General features: G+C 42.8%; 1 protein-coding gene across 2 annotated transcripts; it reads right to left on the bottom strand.

Annotated features, from left to right (window-relative positions):
* Positions 1-2,490: 2,490 nt before the first annotated feature.
* SLAMF7 (SLAM family member 7) lies at positions 2,491-18,386 on the bottom strand. 2 transcript variants are annotated; one of them, XM_032849449.1, is made up of 7 exons: positions 18,298-18,386; positions 8,977-9,309; positions 7,406-7,678; positions 7,077-7,193; positions 6,069-6,172; positions 4,610-4,672; positions 2,491-3,634 (listed from the first exon to the last, which is right to left on the bottom strand). In XM_032849449.1, the coding sequence occupies exons 1-7, from the start codon at positions 18,350-18,352 to the stop codon at positions 3,563-3,565; spliced, it is 1,017 nt and encodes a 338-aa protein (XP_032705340.1). In that variant the 5' UTR covers positions 18,353-18,386; the 3' UTR covers positions 2,491-3,562. The 2 variants fall into 2 exon arrangements, with proteins under 2 accessions (XP_032705340.1, XP_032705341.1); XM_032849450.1 differs by lacking the exon at positions 8,977-9,309 and having other exon boundaries at positions 18,298-18,383.
* Between the last annotated feature and the right edge of the window lie 1,516 nt (positions 18,387-19,902).

The raw sequence follows: 19,902 nt of genomic DNA, 5'->3' as shown, positions 1-19,902 counted from the left end.
CAAAAGGAAGGTGTTTTGAGGGGGAAGCTTTTTCTGGGAAGTTATCAGGAAAAGGACAGTAAAGGGTGTCGTTGTCACATAGTAAGATTCTTTTATAATTCAGAGTCATCCTTCTCTTTCTAATATAGGAGGGAGACACTTGTACATTTGGAGATTTCCTTTGTAAATGTAATTGTCCCTTACAAAAGAGACAAAAGATCTTTTCCTGCATCTGTTGTTTCTTTAAAATAATCAACTGAACATAACCCTTATGATCAAGAGGCATATTTTGGGGTGGCACACTCAACTACCCTTTGGAGTCATTACACTTTCTAGCTTTATAACCCGTAGTTCCTAACATCTGTGTCACGTCACCTTTCCCTGTGGTTAGGGTTTTAGGTAGTTTCATAGAACATCACTATAACATCACTATAACAAATGGCAAAGTAATAAATATTTTTGTATGTAAATCTCATGGTGTCTTTTTGAGACAATATGATTTTCAATCCCATTCTTGCCCAGGAAGCATTGTTTTTAAGTTCTTTTAACACAGAGGAAAATAAATTCCCAATTTCTCTCTCTCCTCCTGCCCACTTTGCTATAAGCCAGTGCTGACACAAATTTCTAGGTCCAAGACGGACCACTTCTGTCCAAGGTGCCATGTAAGCAAACCAAAAGTTGCATAACTTTTATGTTCCTGCAAATGCTCTGTTTGATCAAAAATCCAGTGGTATTTCCAGCCCACTAATCTCCAAATGCCAAGCCAACCTGGGACCTTTTCATTCCAAATGAGTCTGATTTTGTGGCTCTAGTCATTCAGATATTTTCTATTTTTCTCTTCCTCATTCTTTATTTTTTTTAACTGTGTCTTTTTTTTTTAAGATTTATTTATTTATTTATTTGACACAGAGAGCGTGATCACAAGTAGGCAGAGAGGCAGGCAGAGAGGGGGTGGGGAAGCAGACTCCTCGTGGAGCAGACAGCCTGATGTGGGTCTCAATCCCAGGACCCTGGGATCATGACCTGAGCTGAAGGCACTCAGGTGCCTCTCATTCTTTATTTTTTATCTTACAAAGTCTTCCAGCCTTCTGCCCCATTTTGCACATCTCCAAATGGAGACTGCCCACTTCATGAAGTGTTTAATAAAGCTTGTTTGTATTATCTGCATTTTGTTAATCATTTTTTAACACCATTGAAGGGGAGCAGAATACACCAGCCCAAAATATATCACCCACGCTTTGGCATGTGGATTATTTTGAAATGAAGTCCATCAAGACCCAGCAGACTCAGGAAAAGCTTTTTGCCTCTCCATTATTATCTAATAAAATTTAGAAAGGGAGCCTGTACCAGAAAGAGAGCCACTACCAGAGGTAATGTTTTCATCTGAGAGACTTACCTGCATGGCAGGGCAAACACCGTATATAATACATTTGCTCTTCTCATTCTCCTGTGAATCACCTTCCTCCCCTTTGAAACCTCAGACCCCTACCCCTTTGCTTAGTTCAAGATGGTATAAAAGCCTTAATTGCCTGAGAAGTTTTTGAGTCTCATATTTTTTATGGGACTCTCATACATATAAGATCAAAATTTTTGACCTATTAATCTGGCTTTTGTTAATCTAATTATTATACCAGCCAAAGAACCTAGAAAGAAAGAAGGGAAAATTTCTCCTCCCTTCTCCAGACGCCTTCTTTTAAGGGCTGATTCTTCATTTTAATGCTTCTGTATCTTATGCTAAGTTGACGTGGGAAGTTAACCATTTCCCCCCGTATTATTCCCTTCCTTAAGCATCATGAGCCATATATGAATCTTCTACTACATACCATGTACTCACAATTGTTTCATATAATCTCACATTGCAAACCCTGTAAGATTTAGAAATAAGAAAGTAGAAGCTCACAGAACCCAAGTCTTTGGCAAAGGTCATTCTGCTAGTTAGGGCTTTTGACCCCAGGCCTGCTTGTCTCTAAAAACTATGTCCTTTTCTCCATGCAACACCTGGGAAGAAGGGGATCCACCCGTCATTTGAGCTCCCATCTTCCTCACCCTCCTTTGGTGAATGATGGCTGGTAGAGTGGGCACTGTTTTTTGTTTGTTTGTTTGTTTGTTTTTTAAATAGCTTTGATCACATACTGAAGTTTCTCCTTGTCTCAATTTCAACATTTGTAGAAGGGACATAAGCCCAGCTTGCCTCATGGGAGTCACGTGAGAACAAAACTACAGAACGAAACTTTACATAAAAGCAACCAGCCCCTTGCAAGAGGCTGTGAGATGTGGATGGGCATGGGAGAAGGTGTCTTAGAAAACTCACCTGTTGCTGGGAGGTTCACCTTACTCAGGAAATCCCCACCCTCCTAGCCAATTGTGCCCTGCTTCCATGTTGTCTCTTCTAATGCTTTGTAAAACTTGGTCTTGCCCAAAAATCCCTTGAGAAGAGTACCCAGTACTTCTGAGTCAGTGTGTTCCCCAATCCATGGGTTACTTTCTTTTGAATAAAGGACTTCAAACAAAACTGTTTCAGCTTTTTCATTTAACAGTTTACACCCCTCAGACCTAGGGCATCAGATGCCTCCCCAATATTTTCATTCAAGATGTGTTCAGAAACATATCAAAAGCAACTGTCCTCCTCCCCATATTTCTCATTTCATTAAAAAGGTAAACTGTAAAAAGGGAGGCAGGGATTATGTCTGTTTTATTTGCCAGACTGACCTGGCAGAGATCCTCAATAAATATTCAGTGAGTGAATTACGTGACTTTAAATATTTACATATGATCACCCCTAATTCCAAGTCTTTTAAATAGATTCTAAATGTGTCTTCAGGTTCAGTTTCTCCTTTGAGATGGTCCTGGCTTCTCACTTGCAGCACAGAGTGTAAATGAAGCTGGCCTGTGGTCCTTGTCCTCAGGTCAAGCACACTTTGGAATATCCATCCAGACAAAACCAGTCTTCTGCCTGGCTTCTCTGTCCTCATATACTTTGGCTCCCAAGTCCTACGGATTCACACCTGACTCTCTGGTTATTGGGAATTTGCGGTCAGATCTGCTGCTAATGTCCACAGAACTCACTCAACTCACTCATGATGAACCAATTTCATGAGAGCAGAGAGCACACCTGAGCAAAATCAGTGTAAGCTCAGCACAGTGCCAGGCACATAGGTAATGAGTTGGTTAAGGAATCCTTTTCTGAGGGCTGCATCTGCTTTTTCTGGAAATATCTGCCATTCCTATGTTCTCACTCTTTTGGTCACCAGACTCTTGGTCTAGTCCTATCTCCAAGCCCTGGAATGGGAGTTATCATTCATATGATCAGACAGTGAATGTACATTTCAATAGAGATACTTCTAAGCCTCTTCCTTGGGACTGGCTGATAAATTCTCAGTAACATTTCCAGGAAGAGACCGTTACACATCTGGGGGTTGAGGATATTTCTCAGGAGTGAATGGAATTAGGAACTCAAATCTGAAGGAACATAGAGGATAGTTATTCTGGAAGGAAGTCAGTGTTCTTCATTCTTCCTCAGTATTTCCAGTCAATTCAGTGATTTATTTTTCTTTGAGGCTAGGCAGAAGGAACGCGCTGCTGTTTAGATGACATTCTCATAGGCAAATAACCTTGGTGTGTCTGGTGATGTGGGTGGAGAGTGGGGTTTCTCCATCTGTTAGGCAGATATAAAGATGCAGGTTGCTGGAGGTGGGAGGGCGCTGGATCCCACCAGGAGACCCCACCATCCCAGACACCCTTCCTTGCTAAGGTCATCCAACCCAAACCTCCTGCTGTAGAGAAACTGTTACTTAAGGTTAAATTTACTTTTTTGAACGCTTTATGAACTGAACTTTACTTCCAATAATCCTATTACTTTCCCCATTACTATGCAAACTGCTTTACTCATTCTTGTTTTTTCTGACCTGGTTGGAAGGGGAGACAGGAAGGTATCACTATTTCTGCCGGGTATGATCTGTGAGGGAATAAGCTTTAAAACTTAGCCCATTAGGAGCGCCTGTGTGGCTCAGTGGGTTAGGGCTTCTGCCTTCGGCTCAGGTCATGATCCCTGGGTCCTGGGATCGAGCCCCGCATCAGGCTCTCTGCTCTGCAGGGAGCCTGCTTCCTCCTCTCTCTCTCTCTGCCTACTTGTGATCTCTGTCTGTCAAATAAATAAATAAAATCTTAAAAAAAAAAAACTTAGCCCATTAGTAGTCTGGGGAGAGGATGCAAACCAGATGTAACATAGCTAGATCAAAGAAAAGTATTAAAAATCTCTCTTGCCTCCAGCTTACTGGTAGCTCAGAAGCAAGCTGGAGTTGTCTCCCCAGCAATCTCTCCCATCAGAGGCACAGCCTGAGCCATGGGCTTTTCTCCATCCAAATCCTCAGGACCCTACTGATTTTCTTGATCATCTCTACCTAGAACCTCTCTCCCTCTCTGTTTGTTCCATATTACTCCATTCGACTCATAATTCTCACTTATTCCATATATTCTTGTGTAACCCTAAACAAAGGGAAAGGGAATGTGCTGGGGAAATTTTAATACCAGAGAATACAAGATCGCTGGGGCCCAACACTGTTTCAGCTAAGCTCGAACCAGCAAAAAGGATGAGACAAGTAAGGTGAATCTCGGCTCTAAAGCTTCTTACCTTTTGGGGTATTTGCACAGAGGAGTAAAATGTATTTGCTAGATTCTCCTCTGGAATAGTGTCCTGTTAAAAAAAGAAAAATGCAATCATAGGTCACCTAGACAAACCCAAAGAGACAGGCAGAATCCAGGAAAGAAAGCAGAGATGGGAGGAAGGGCAAGACGGAAGAGAGCTTCTGGACCAGGAGTGGGAAAGGGAGGACCTCTTGTTGGTAAGTGCTATTATAATTAGTAATAACTTTTTTCCAAGAAGCAATTGCCAGATTTCTAAATTGTGTTGTGTTTAAATAAATCAAAACATGTATAAGATATAGAAGCCTCATGAGCTATGAGAAGCCTAAGGTAATAGAAGGATAATTTGAAGTAATATAGCTAATGTTGCAAGTAAACTTTGCCATTAGCCTGAAGGACCCTTGGAGCAAATATGTGAGGATGACTGATGGGTCAAAACAACAAAACTGCAATGACAGCAATAGCAAAAGCAACTTCCAGGCTGGAGAAAAGTATCCTGGGTCAGTGAAGTTTCTTCCTGAACACCCAGGACAGTCCTGTGGTCTCCTGAGAGTGTGTCTTGAGTAGGGAAGAAGGAGGGTGGTGATAAAGCAATCGGTTTTGACATAAGCCAGGCTGTGTGGAGCCCAGAACAGTCACCCCTGGGAGGCATAAAGGAGCTCTCAGGACACTAACGGCTTCAAAAGAAAGCATAATATCTCCTCTCAGAAATGTGGTAGATAAGATAAAACTTGAGACACCAAGGGCTGGACTGAAGCTGGCATTCTGAGGCCCCAAAGGGCTGCTTTTATTTCTTCACTGAATGGGCCAATGTGGGAAGTGTTCTATGCCCTCTAAGGAGTAGGCCCACCTGGGGCTACAGTGATTCCTGGGGCCTGTCAAAGTTGTCTGTCTAGGTCATGCCTCAAAATTATCTTATTATTTGAGTTTCTTTAAACTTTATTCTTATGAACTTCTTTTTGAAGAGTTTCATTTGAATTGACAATGTGCTTGTTTACCTCAGCTTGGTGACCCACACCTAGAAAGCCTTGAATGTGGGCCCAGAGCAACCATGGGCCCCTGAGCCTTCTCTAGATGGAAAAGGCATCTCTATAGCCCGTGTTCTGACACCATAACTCAAACATCAGGCCAAACTCACACTTCCCTAACTGCTGTTCTTTGCAAAAGGAATTTGGCCTGTTGAGTGGCCCTTGTGAACAGTGGAGGGAAAAGAGAATTCCACAAATCACAGGGCAAGCATTACTGGCTGGGTCAGAACCCGGGGCTCAGAACCAGAGGTCACTGACTCCTGCATGAGAAAGCATTCATAAGGACTGAGGGAGACACAGGTGTGTTGGGTTTCAAGGGCTATACATCCTCACATCCCAAGTCCACAGAGAAATCTCAACTAAAGCAAGGAGGGCCTTGAGAGGAAGATTAGGTCCCAGGAAAGATGGGAAAGGACTCACATTAATGCAGGTGATTGTGTCATACACTGGGGTCTCTCCAGAAGGGGGGTAGTAGTTAAGAATTTCCTGATGAGTATCCATTCCCTTCTTTTCTTCAATGGACTCTGAAACTAAGGAGGGAGGGAATCAGAGCGGACCCACCTTTGATTCACCACCCCACCAGCCTACCCCTCAGAAGACCCAATTAGGGTGACCACCATGCTGGTTTCTGGGACATGGGACTTTCCGTGCTACACCCAGGGAGATCCCATAATGAGCTGTTTACCCTGGTTACTTCACTTCCCAATTTGTGGACTAGGGCAGCCAAAGGGGAAGCAGAGAAAGTCAGAAACACTTTCAGAGTGCTCTTGAGAGGGAGGAAAGATCTTAACACCTACAGTTTATACATAACTGCTGCTTAGGTCCCTCCCTAACACTCCACATGGACAGTATCAGGGAAGCTGAGAAGAAAAAAACAGCAGCAATATTTAGGGATGCAGAGCATGGGGTTTGGCATGGAGAGAGACAGAGATAGCCTTCTCCAGGAGGAATGTGTCCAAACTGAGATGGGAGTAAAGAGAGGTCTCTGGGAGTAGATCCGATGAGGAGTACTGGGTATGGGTTGGGGCTCTGAAAGGGATGGGGATTTGGAGGGCCGACAGGAGTGTGTTGGTGTATGGGACCTCAGAGTTGGAGGCCATGCCCCAGGTCTGGGGAGTGGAGTCAGTAGTGTAGGGCGGGTGTCAGTAGGAGGGCCACACCAGAAAGGCCCTCAGGGGGAAGGAGAAGGGTTAGCCCTGGAGACTTTGAACTTAGGAGATAAATTATGGATTCTCTTACTCTCTTACTCCAGAACTGAGGAGTGCACGATGACTGTGCTCTCCTTGAGGACACAGAATATGGCCTCTTCATTTCTGTATCCTTAGTGCCTAGTTTCAAGCCTGACACACAGTTTAACATATGTTTGTTGAAGAAATTAGGGGGCAAATGCAGGAATGAGGCTGAAGGCAAAACTAGTGCATGCTCTACCTTTTCTTCTTTCTCTCCGCATAATTAGAATTACTGGCACCAGGGCAAAGGCACTGAACAGGAAGACCAGCCCCAGAACATACAGGAACATGGAAGGTTCCGGGTCATCAGCAGCACCTTTAAAGAGAGAACGGGTAGAGGCAGAGGGAAGGGAGAAGAGTCAGCGAGGGAAAAGTGACCCAGCTCTTGGAGCAACTGCCACCTTCCTCCCAGTCTGGTGACTTCCCAGGGGCCCTCAGTTTTCATGGGCTATTCCCACTCGGACCAGGAGCTGAAGAAGGTATAGGTCCCAAGACAGAAGTTCCTGGAGAAAAAGGGGAAACAGTCACCTTCACAGAGCTTCCAGGCAAAGACAGGGTTTGAAGAATTGCTGCTGATGGGGTTCCTGGCCACACAGATGAAGGTCATGCCCTTTTCTCCCAGCCTCCAGGATATGGGGAGGATGGAGCCAATATAGGACTCATTGGCTCCCCGCCCCAGAGACTCCCAGCTGTAGGTCACATCCTCTCCTCCTTGGTCCATGAAGCATGTCAAATTAGTCACACAGGTGCCATTCTCGTTGTTCTGTAGACCCATGGTAACTTTGGGCTTTGACAGGTGCTCTGCAGAAGAGAATTGGACAACCAAGGGTGGAAACTATGCCTTTTCTGAATTATTCTTGCAAACCTTGGACCTGAATCTCTGGGGGTGCTACAGAGTGGAGAGAAAGAAACAATTCAGAACAGAATTCTCATTCTTATCTGGAAAAAAGAACTGTCTAGGTTGGCTTTCCCACAGTTATATATAAACAACAGTAGCAATAGAAATAATAATAATACAACAAGAATGCAGCTGCCATTTTCAAAGCAAAGCTATATAGCCAGGCTCGTGCTAGATGTATTTTAGATGTGAGCTAATTTTATCTTTTTTTTTTTTTTTTTAAGAGGCTCCCTATTCCTTGGTCTTTAGGTTTCTTTGAAGAGACTTTCAGTTTACTCGCCAGGAGAGAATAGGATGGGAATAATATTTCTGGCCCTCTCTTTCTCATGCTCACTGTTCTCCCTGAGAGGATGAGCAATTGGTTCGTTGATGAGATGATGAGAGTCTGACATCCAACATCCTTTCTTTATTATTACCTTCTCTACTCCGAGAAAGTTAAGATTGCTGTTTAAAAAAAAAAAAAGATTGCTGTTTAAATGTGGTTTGCCTCCCCCCGCCTTCAGCTGACACATGCCCTCTGTTCCTTTCAACTATGTATATATGGAGGACACACCTGAATCAAGGTACATGGCCTACCTCTTAAAGGCAAATCTGGAGCCCCATCTCTGGCTGTCCCTGATCCTACATCTCAGTGAGTAAGGCAGCTATTCCTGTAACTGGTTGAGTAATTATTTTGTAACATTGTCTTCCCTGAACGGGCTCCAATGTCTAGAATTGGGGGAAAATATTTCTCCTATCTCCTAGCTTCACCAGAAAAAAAATAAAGCCGATATTTTTATCTTCCTTTTGATTCTTGTGTTTTCCCTACCCATAGGGAAAGAGGTGTAGTTGATGTTTATATGCAATAATCTTTCTAAAATAGGCATCACCTTCCTCCCCACTATAGATATGGAAATGAAGTTTCACATAGTTTAAGTAATCTGGCTAAAACCATGCAGTTAGTAGGTAGAGAAGCCAACATTTGACTTGTGTGATCACGGCTTCCCCTATCACCCATCCTCTACACTGCACTGCCTCTTGGCAGAACCTCTGAATAGGAAGGGGCCTTAGGGATCAGCTACATTTACTTCATCCATGCAAGACTTCCCTCTTCTACATTCTTGCCAAATGTTTACCCAACCTTTGCTTGAACATCTCGAATATCAGAGAGTTAACCACTTCATGAAGGCAGTCGTCCACATTTAGAACTGATTCTGCTCACCATAGACACGCAGCCTATACCGCTGGATGAAGGGGTCTTTGAGGGAAGAGCTGTAGATAACCACGCGGTAATCACCCGAGTCACTCTTATCCAGTTTGCCAAGCTTCAGGGAATAGTTTCCACGTAGATAGTCCACCCTTTCCTTGTTATGACTCTGGGTCACTATAGCGTTGGTTTGTCTCTCTGGTGTTTTTGGCTGTATGGTAATGAGAGGGGTTGCATTGAAGATCCAGACAAGGCTGTCAATCTGAACTCCTGGGGCCTTCAGAGGGAAAGTCACAGACCCACCAAGGTCACTGACCAGCTCCTTCAGAACTCCAGAGGTTACTGGCCCTGCAGACACAGAGAACCATAAAGTAAATCTAAGTCTCTGCCCTTGCCACCAATTACTCACCTGCTTTGGGTCCTGGGAACGTCCCAAGAAACCCTCTCAGGCCAACCCAACCAGGCCCTGGGAAGCCCTTTGAAATTCACACAAAGGCAATAAGGTCAGAATACTTTGCCCAGGGGTGCCTGGGTGGTTAAAGCCTCTGCCTTCGGCTCAGGTCATGATCCCAGGGTCCTGGGATCGAGCCCTGCATCAGGCTCTCTGCTTAGCAGGGAGCCTGCTTGCTCCTCTCTCTCTGCCTGCCTCTCTGCCTGCTTGTGATCTCTGCCTGTCAAATAAATAAATAAATAAAATCTTAAAAAAAAAAAAAAAAAGAATACTTTGCCTGAAAGGAGGGACTGCAGGTGAACCCGCCTCTTCCCAGAGACCTCAGGTTGGAAGGTCTCACACTCTGAGGTAAGTCATGAGGCCCACCTCCATCTTGGACAAGTTCCTGTTAGGGCACAAGTGGTGAGGTTATCATCCAACCCCCCCCTTTGGAATCCCAGATTGCTCCTGGGAGAGCTGATTTTGCTGCAGATGCAGAAGCAGCAGCTTGCCTGATGGGGGAGGGTGTGGGGTGGGGGGAGCAGTGGTTCTCAAGCAGAGATCAGGACACTGGGAAGGGAGCTCTAAGTTCTTAATGATAACAATAGCTAGGAAGCTTGTGGGTGTTTCATCTTCTGTTTTATGATAGATGAGAGTGCATTTGAAATCATCCCCTAGTGAGGTTCTCATTCACTTGAATTTCAGTGTCCTTCCTTGAGTGGAAAGGCAAAAGAGCACTGGACACTCTGTAGGATGCCTAGATCGACTTGTGATACTCACTCCCAACTATTAAGAGTTGTAGTAAGGATTCACTTCCCCAAGAAATTTTTGTCTCACCGCAATCTTAGTTCACTTGAAAAAGTATGACCTATGAACAACCACCACTGGTTATGTGGTTCCAGGCGGAAAACAGTGAAGTATGGCTGTGGGAAAAGCTTTCAGAAGTGGCCCATGGAGCATTTCTAATGAACAAGTGTGGGGGATGAGTCTTCTACCTGTTAAGATCTGAGGGACAGACTTGGGATAACATAGAGCAGAAAGGAAATTTAGAGGTACACAGTCAGTAAGAGACAGAGCTCACATCAGGACTCACAGGATTGAGTTCCCATCCATCATCGCTTACAAATGAGAAAACCAAACAGCAGAAACTGAGAAAGTGTTTAAGGATCACAAATAGTGGCAAAACCAAAACCAGAACCCAAGTCTTCTTAAAGGTGTTCTCCATACAAGTACAAAACCCAGTTATTTTCCATTCTACCTCTTAACATAATGCGTCATGCTGAAATGTCTAAGAGAAATTTTATTAATTCCATCATGGAAAGCACAAAAAAGAAAGAAAGAAAGAAAGAAAGAAAGAAAGAAAGAAAGAAAGAAAGAAAGAAAGAAAAAAAGAAAGAAAGAAAGAAAGAAAAAAAGAAAGAAAGAAAGAAAGAAAGAAAACCTTTTTAAGTCATTTCCATGCCCAAGGTAGGGCTCAAACTCACAACCCTGAGATCAAGAGTCACGCTCCACCAACAGAGCCAGCCAGATGACCCTGGAACATATTTTTAAAATCCAATAAAGCAACCAAACTATAGGATCCCGACAGTTGTATTATAAATGAGGTGGTTGTTGGGCTGCACTATGACATTTGTAGGCTGTATTCACTTTTGCCTTCATCCATAAAAAATATTAAAAATTATATTTTATGACTGCATTAGTATAAAAATGAATGTAATGCCAGCTGGATTCATTATTACATATTAATTATTTTTATTATATTTATTTTTCTTCTGATTCTGAAAGAAATTCAAATAACTGTGGGCCCTGGACACTGTGGCTAATTGGCCCTGTGTGATTGACCAAGCATCCTGGTTCTACTTCATGTCAAAGCTTGATCTGTTACCATATTTTTTTAATTGAAATATAGTTGACATACAATAATTATATTAGTTTTAGGTGTACCACATAGTAATTCAACAATTCTATACATTATGCAGTGTTCACCATGATAAGTGTAGTCACCATACTAAGTTATTACAACATTATTTTTCAAAGATTTTATTTATTTGACAGAGACAGAGAGATCACAAGTAGGCAGAGAGGCAGGCAGAGAGAGAGAGGAGAAAGCAGGCTCCCTGCTGAACAGAGAGCCCGATGTGGGGCTCGATCCCAGGACCCTGGGATCATGACCTGAGCCGAAGGCAGAGGCTTTAACCCACTGAGCCACCCAGGTGCCCCTATTTTTAACTTTTTGAAAAAACTGTGTTTTCCACAGTGGCTACACCAATTTACATTCCCACCAACGGTGTGCTAGGATTCCCTTTTCTCCGTACGCTTGCCAACACTTGTTATAGTCTTTTGGATACTAATCATTCTGACTGGTATGAGCTGATATCTCATTGTGGCCGATTTGCATTTCCCTGATAATTAGTGATGTTGAGCATCTTTTCATGTGTTTGTTGGTCATCTGTATGTGTTCTTTGGAAAAGAGTCTATTCTGGTTCTCTGCCCATTTTTTTAAAAAAGATTTTTTATTTATTTGACAGAGAGAGATCACGAGTAGGCAGAGAGGCAGGCAGAGAGAGAGAAAGAGAGAGAGAGAGGAGAAAGCAGACTCCCTGCCTAGCAGAGAGCCTGATGCGGGACTCGATCCCAGGACCCCGAGATCATGACCTGAGCCGAAGGCAGAGGCTTAACCCACTGAGCCACCCAGGCACCCCTCTCTGTCCATTTTTAATTGGATTATTGGGGGTTTTTGGTGTTGAGTCTTACCATCATATTTTCTACCACCCTGGCACTGATGTAACTCATTCCCCTTCTAGCAGACCAAATTCCTGTCCTGGCCTCTCCAGTTATCCAAAATTGCTTCACTAGCGATTTATTTCTATAGTTCCTCTTAAAACTCAACTACTCCGGCAATAGTCCCCAGTATAGATACTATGTATTAAGGTTGATTCTGTGCCAAACATTTATTATAAAGATTATGCCTAATACCTAAAGCAATCCTAAAAACCAGGACTCTTGATCCTTTTACACAGACATCAGCCACCTACATAGTCCCTGGCCAAATGTGGCCTGCTGCCTATTTTGGTAAATCAGATTTTATTTGGACACCTCCATGGTCTTTTTTTTTTTTTAAGATTTTATTTATTTTAGAAAGAGAGAGAGCTGGGATGAGGAGGAACAGAGGGGAAGGGAAGAGACAAGTAGACTTCATGCAGAGTGCAACCGCCGTTGGGGGCTCTATCCCACAACCCTGAGATCATGACCTGAGCTGATACCAAGAATAGGAAGCCTAACCAACTGAGCCAGACAGGTGCCCCAGGAGACAGCCATGTTCTTTCATTTGCATATTGTTTATGGCTGGTTTTCCACTACAAAGGCTGAGCTGAGTAGTTGTGACAAAGGTTATTGTGCTGCAAAGACTAAAATATTTACTATTTGACCCTTCATAGCACAAGCTTATTAACTCCTGATTCGATGAGAAAACTGAGATTCAAAGAAAACCTAAATAACTTTTCCAAAGGTACAAAGCTAGTAGGTGATGATTTGAGGATTTAACTCAATGCCTCTCTGGCTCTGGAGCCTGAGGTCTTTCCAGTCTGGCTCAGTTTGAGGGGCTTGGAGCACTATCGCCAACTCCAGCTCTCTCCCTCACTCCTCTTCAGCAGTAAGGGCTCAGCTGTCAATTCTGAAGCCCTTGGACCTCACAGAATCTGATTACCCCTTTGTGTCTTTTGGTGACCTTCAAGCACAAGCTGCTTTACAAGTGCCCCAGAGAAAGGGAATCCTGATGCTACCAAATGTTAACCAAGTGCCTTGATTACAATTTTGGGATTTTTTTTAATTTAAAGATTTTATCTATTTATTTGAAAGAGAGAGAGAGTGCACACACATGCATGACAAGGGGGAGGGGCAGAGGGAGAAGCAGCCTCCTGGCTGAGCAGGGAGCCAGATTCAGGGCTCCATCCTAGGACACCACAATCAAGACCTAAGCCAAAGGCAGCCACTTAACTGACTGAGCCTCCTGGACGCCCCTACAGTTTTGGGATCTTAACCAAATCTTTTCGCGAAATTTGTCTCCAAAAGTACTGGCTTATCCCCTGGTAAAAGTCTTTTTTGGGGGCTGATTCCTGTTTTCAAACATTTCTGTCTCCTCGCTCCCATCAGTCAGTGCATATATAATTTGGATCTCTCAAGTCTTTATTAAATCAATCTGTTAAGTAATCTGATTTTTCAAAAACCCTCTCCCTTGCATCCCTAAATACTAAAGCAGGATGATTTCCAGTTGCTCTGTCTTTGATCATCTCCATGGTATCAAAGTAGTCCTAGTCCATGCTACAAAGTCAGTGTCAGTTTGAATTTTCGACAGATCCTATAATGTTTGTATCCTTTTACATCAACAATAAGGTGAATATTTTGCAGTCAAAGAAAGCAGTTGTCACTTGGCTCCAAGTAGCTGCAACCCTGAATTTTAACACAAGGTTTGGGGGAGATGTTGAAATCAGGCAGACGGCAAGAATATGACTTTAGTACTATAGCTGGTGTGCACACATTTAGACACGGGCAATCATTGTTTTCACTTCTTCACATGTGGTGTGCTGTATTCTCTGGGTGAATGCCAAGACAGCTGAATTTCGTGTGAGGATATAAAAAAAAGTCTCCAAATTCACTGCTCCTTGTTAGGATGAAATTGGAAGACGACACAGTGCAAATTGTCAACACAAGCCTAGAGGGAGTATATTGTTTCTATCGTAATTATATCTTTAGGATGAATAAAGGGGTCATGAAAGAAGAAAGTGGCTCCATGCTATTCCCCAAGTGTGAGTTCAGATGATAAGAGGCAGGGTTAGCCAGTCCTAGCCATTTTTGTTTCCTCTTCTGTGGAAAGAGTTTCTCAGAGTTGACTGTGAAAAGGGATCCAGAAACAAGAGACTTCTCTCAGCTGCCCAAGGCTGACCTGAAGTTCCCCATTCTGTGATGGCTTTTCCACCTGAAGCAATCCTGTTGAGTTTTACCTTGCCTATGTAGGTCATGTTTTCTTCACTCAGTCATTCTTTCCTCTAGCAAGAATTTATTTAGTTCCATATTTGTGTCAGGCACTGTCTAGGCGCTGAGGACATAACTAGGGAGGGATACCATCCTGACCCTTGTACTCTCGGAGTTAGGAGATAGCCATTAAATAAATGGCTGTATGGGATATGAAAGGGGATGTAGTAGGCATTTGGAGAACCTACCATACCAAAATTGAGCATGATTTGTAAGATTGGAAGACTCTAGAGAATGAGTGGCTACTAACACCCAACTACAAAGCCTAGGAGGATTGGACCCCATGAAACCCTCCCACCTAGATCAGTGTATTGAATGTCCTAACTTGTCTTTTCCTGCATCCACTTCATCCTTTCCTCATTTAATAGCAGCCAACTGGGTTGGGTAAGACTGACAGGAACCCAGTTCCAGTGGTAGACTTCCTCTGGCCTGGTAATCAGCTCAGCAGTATCACATGACCTGGGCTGACTTATCTGAAAAACCCTGGGCTTTTGCTCTAAGACATGATGCTATGGAAAGATATGAAGCTGGGGACCAGCAACCACTTGCTCTCACCAAACAAGCAGCCAGGTCTCCTTCACCTGACCCCCAGTTTCCTTTGTACCTCACATTTTTGTTTGTGCTTTATCCTACTCTCTGCCTATCCAAATCATATTTAAGACCCATAAAACCTAGTTCAAAGCCCTTCCCTGAATAAGTCTCCACCTTTTTCTCATACCCACTCCCTGAAATTCTACCTCAAATGTCCCTTCTTTTTCCACTTTAAATTCCCCAGAAGGAGTTATTGTCCTGGGTGGTGATTGGACATACCCTTTGTAGACCAATAGTTGATCTAAAGGCATTAGGTTCCAGATTACCCGGTGGTAGGCTCTGGGGTTGCACCCAGAGAAGGGTGGGGTTGGCCTCTCCTCCAGGCAGCATGGAACAGTGTAAAGAGGTAGTTCTCTGGCTTAACTGAGAGTCAGGAGAACTGGGTTCATTCTGGTTCCTCCGTAATAAACAACAAACCCTTGATATCACTCCTTAGCTCATAAACTTGTTTAATGGCCATCATGTTTTTACCCTCAAAGTAATTCCATAGGATAGAGGTTAATTAAGCTCCATTCTATTAAAGCGGACACTGGGGCTCTAAGATGCTGAGTGATTTCCCCCAAGGTCCCAAACTGGGAAATGGTACACTTGGGATGTGGAGCTAGTTGGGTCTTTTGTGTCAGAGGCTTGCATTCTTTCTACTACTACTTATTTACCACACTGAGTTACAGTGTTCTCAACTCTCAAAAAGAAAAATAACCTTTATTTGCGAGGACTTGGAGTGGATGAAGGGTGAATACGGATTTGAAAGCATTTTGAGAAATGCTTTTCGAGAAGTACAGAGCTTTCTGCCACACAGTAGGAGGTGGGAGGGAAGGGTGAGGAACAGTGTTATGAGACAGGCCTTGTGAAGGCTTCTCATTTTTAATTCTCATTTCCCCAAGGATGGCTAGAAGTGAGAAACAGATTTCCGAAAATTTCTTTGGATGGCTTCTCAGCAGGATGAGCTTTTCAGAAGGTGGTCTGGAACCTAATGCCTATAAACCATTCACTGGCTAATTCATGGCAAAACACTGTCCAGTCACCATGCATGGTGAGATCTCCTGCATCAAGCATTCCCTGCCAACCTGCCTTTGGAGGTGGAGGGACCTGGAGCTGGAGACCCTCTGTCTTCTGTCCTACCCAAGACTCAGATATTTTGGTATTAAAAGAGTCAATCCTAAGATACCCTTCATAACAGGAAGGTAAACACCTCCTCCCCTTTACCACCTCCTTTTCCTCTGGGTTATCATCTCTTCCCCTCACCTGCTCCCCACCCCCCAACAAGACTCAAGAGTTGATTGGAGGTAAGGATCCATATTAAGAGGAAGGGACATCATCAGTACAGCAAGAATTAAGGGATGGTACCAAGGAGGAAGACTTCAGGGTAAGGAAGGGTGTAAAACTCACTTCGTGCTTGGTGGCCTGGTCCCCAAACAAGTCTCCCAGGATGCAGTGTCTCCATTAGAATGTACCAGCATATTATGGCATCCTCTTCATGGAAACAAGAGCGTCTCAGAGCTGGAAGAGGTCTTAGGGACTACTTAGTCCCATCCCATTTCACAGATGAAGAGACTGGTACTCCAGGGGTCATGGTGACATGCTCTAAGTCAGTGGAGCCAGGACTCCAAAGGCAGGGCTTCCCAAGCTATGCCCCCAACACCCCTGAGATCTGTAACACTGCCTCAGTGTATTTCTGAAGAGCTTAAGAGGGAGCAGGGGGAGATGAGTGAGAGGCAGAACAGTAGGGAGTTTGAATGTGAATGTGGTGGGTTAGGGCACGAGTGTTGGCAAAGGCATGTGGCATATTGGGAGGTTTGCAAACCTCTGTTCCCTGTGTATCAGTCTTGGTACTGATTTAAAATTCTCTTTCTGTGGCACATTAGTTAAGGGGAAGTTGGGTAAGGCACAGTAGTTTCCAAAACTGGTTTTTTCTTTCTTAAGCAAGAGTTAGTTTTGATGAAATGAACTCTATGCAGAATCAAACATGTAAATTACTGTATAGTGTCAAAGCCTCTCTGATGGAAAAGGAGTCCCCTAGCTTCTGCCCTATCACCCATCCCCATCTCTCGCCCCCTATACTTTCTTTAAGCTCTTCAGAAGCACTATAGAAACACAATAAAGAAAAGATAAAGGGCACTCTTGGACTCCTTTCATCCATGGAAGGTGAACCGTGTAGGCTGTCCACAGCCCCATGGAGCAGGGCACACACATGTGTGCCTGTTGCTCATAGTTCAGGTTTCAGGAGACAGCTGGGATTTTCAAGAGCTCTGCTGTGTACTCCTCCACTTCACTATGAAGTTCCACTTCTGATCACTATTTCTATTCAGGGAGTGGTTTTTAAAGTGAGAAACCTATTCTAGGACCACCTGCTTAGAACCAGGTGCTTCCTAAATATGCAAAATTCTAATGAACTCAGGGAGGGCAACAGCCTGCTGAACACTCAGTGAGGCCAGGTTGTGGGGAGGAAAGGATTAGGAGTACTGACTGACTGTGTGGTCTTGGGCAGGTCACTTCAGGCAGGCTGGGGCACACATAAACATACCAACCAAGTCCTCAGAGGGAGATCTCATGGTGGTACCCCGTGAGTTTGATGAACAGAGAGATATTCCCAATTTACAGGGCTCCAGGTCCTATCTGAGAGCCATGAGGACGGTAAAACCTTCCAAGACTAGAATCTTTGTGACAGGAACAGAAAATTCCTCAGTCCTTCATGGTATTAGACATAAAGTACCTATAGTATAAGGTGGTTTTCTAAGTAGAGACTGACTGAATTGTTCAGACTAAGAGAGAAAGTTCAAATGTTTCCTTCCACTAATATCATTGTTATGCATAATCATTTAAAATATTTTTCTAATATATTTCTAAATAAATACCTACAAGTATGTTTAAGCAGAAATATTTAAAATGTATATTTATAAATAAATAAATATACACCTGTATGAGCTCATTTTGGTTTTAAAGTTGCCCTCAAAGGAAAGGAGGGCTAAGGCTCAGGGAAGATAGCATTCTTTATTTAATTCATGACAGAATCTAGATTAGAACACAGGTCATTCTGCTCCCCAACACCCTTTCTTTCAGCCCTTCCTTCCCTAGGACAATCAGAAGGGAAGTCTGTCTGCAGATTCATTCTTTCTTCTCTCCTAGTTTCTTTCTGTCCTCTGATTTAGAAACCACAGATTACAAAAAGATATGAAGTAGCAGAGCTTCTTGAGTTGGGTCAGAGTCCCAGAGTGGACCCAGAAGCCTAGAGGTATACCTCAGGATGGGAAGGCAGTCAGGAGAACAGGAGAATCTGGACTCACCTGTGAGCTGGCAGAGGAGAAGGATGAGAAGGAAGCATGCTCGGGGACCAGGCATGTTGTTCTCTGGATGCCAGTCACTAAAATGTGCTACTTCCCCTCACAGTGCTCACATCTCTTTCACAACTAGCATTTGCAAAGTAGGAGGGGTCATGAAATCACAAATGAAAGTGAACTGTCTATAATTTTTTCCAATGTTTATCTCACTTGTTAATTGTAGGTGGTCAATAAAGGATGGAAAAAATGAACGGGATCTCAAAAGTGATGAAGCCCTCCATTTTACAGATAAGGAAACACTGGCTCAGAGAAGCTAAGAATTGATCAAAGCCATATGGTCAGTCTTTTCTACAACATTATATGACCTCTCAGATACTCAGAACACAAGAAATGTTAGGAAATAGAAGATTAGAAGGAGGGAAAAAGGGTGGCATTAGGGATAATAATAATAATATTTACTGAATTTTGCTAAGTGGCAGGAGTACATGCATTCTTTTATTTATTCCTCTTAACAACCCTGTGAGATACACCATAACTCATATTTTCCAGATGAGAAAAATGAAGACTTAGAGTACATTACAGCAAAATTAAAGTTATTTTAATTAAAAAAAAAAAAACGGAATGAGAGGTGAAAAGTCAAGCCAATTAGTGGGAAATGATATTTATAATACATTTATTCCACAAGTCTTATATCCATAATACACAAAGAAGTCTTACATATCAATAAGAATTAGGCGGACAATACAATGAACAAGAGTCTGAAATAGGTACTTCGTAAAAAAAGATATCCAAATGGCAAATAAAGATAAATCACTAAGAAAATGATGTCAATAGGAATAACTAAAAGGTCAATAGAGGCACTAAAATGAATTCTAAAAAAAATTCTAAAAATAATTTTTTTTAATTTTATTTTTTATAAACATATAATATATTTTTATCCCCAGGGGTACAGGTCTGTGAATCGCCAGGTTTACACACTTTACAGCACTCAACATAGCACATACCCTCCCCACTAAAAATAATAAAAAAAAAAAATTTTATTTGTTGGAGAGTGAGAGGAGAGAGAGTGAGAGCACAAGCAAGGGGAGCATTAGGCAGGGGGAGAAGCAGACTCCCTGATGTGGGACTTGATCCTAGGATCCTGAGATCATGACCTGAGCCAAAGGCAGACACTTATCCAACTGAGCCACCCAGAAAAGAAAGGAGAAATGGTGACGCCAAAAAAAAAAAAAAAAGAGTAAGCAGAAAACATAATAAAATGGTATATCTAAATTCAACTTTATCAGTAATTACACTAAGTATAAACAGACTAAACACTCCAATTAAGAAGCAAAGTTTTTTTAAATGAATAAGAAAACAAAACCAAATTATATGCTGTCTACAAGAGGTGAGTTTACAGATAAAGACAGGGTTGGGCTCAAAGTAAATGGATGGATATCATTCAGCCACTAGGCATAAGAAGGTTGGACTGGCTATTGATATCAGATAAAGTAAACTTTAGGACAAAATGATAATGATGGGCATTTCATAACATAGGATCCATTTATTAGGAAGGCATAACAATCATAAATGTGTATCACTAGTAATCACAGATATTCAAAATACAAAAAG

Source organism: Lontra canadensis, unplaced genomic scaffold, assembly GCF_010015895.1.
Source record: "Lontra canadensis isolate GAN:19392208 unplaced genomic scaffold, GSC_riverotter_1.0 scaffold230, whole genome shotgun sequence".
In the NCBI taxonomy this organism is placed as follows: Eukaryota; Metazoa; Chordata; class Mammalia; order Carnivora; family Mustelidae; genus Lontra; species Lontra canadensis.
Note: the sequence above shows the minus strand (reverse complement) of the source record. Positions and strands in the feature narration are given on the sequence as shown.

Excerpts from the sequence above, each read along its gene's own strand:
- SLAMF7 (XM_032849449.1), bottom strand. The coding sequence starts at position 18,352 with ATGCCTGGTCCCCGAGCATGCTTCCTTCTCATCCTTCTCCTCTGCCAG. Across the intron at positions 6,173-7,076 it reads GCGGAGAGAAAGAAGAAAAG|AGTCCATTGAAGAAAAGAAG; the intron begins GTAGAGCATGCA and ends CCTTAGTTTCAG. Across the intron at positions 3,635-4,609 it reads CTGTGCAAATACCCCAAAAG|ATGGAGAAACCCCACTCTCC; the intron begins GTAAGAAGCTTT and ends TCTGCCTAACAG.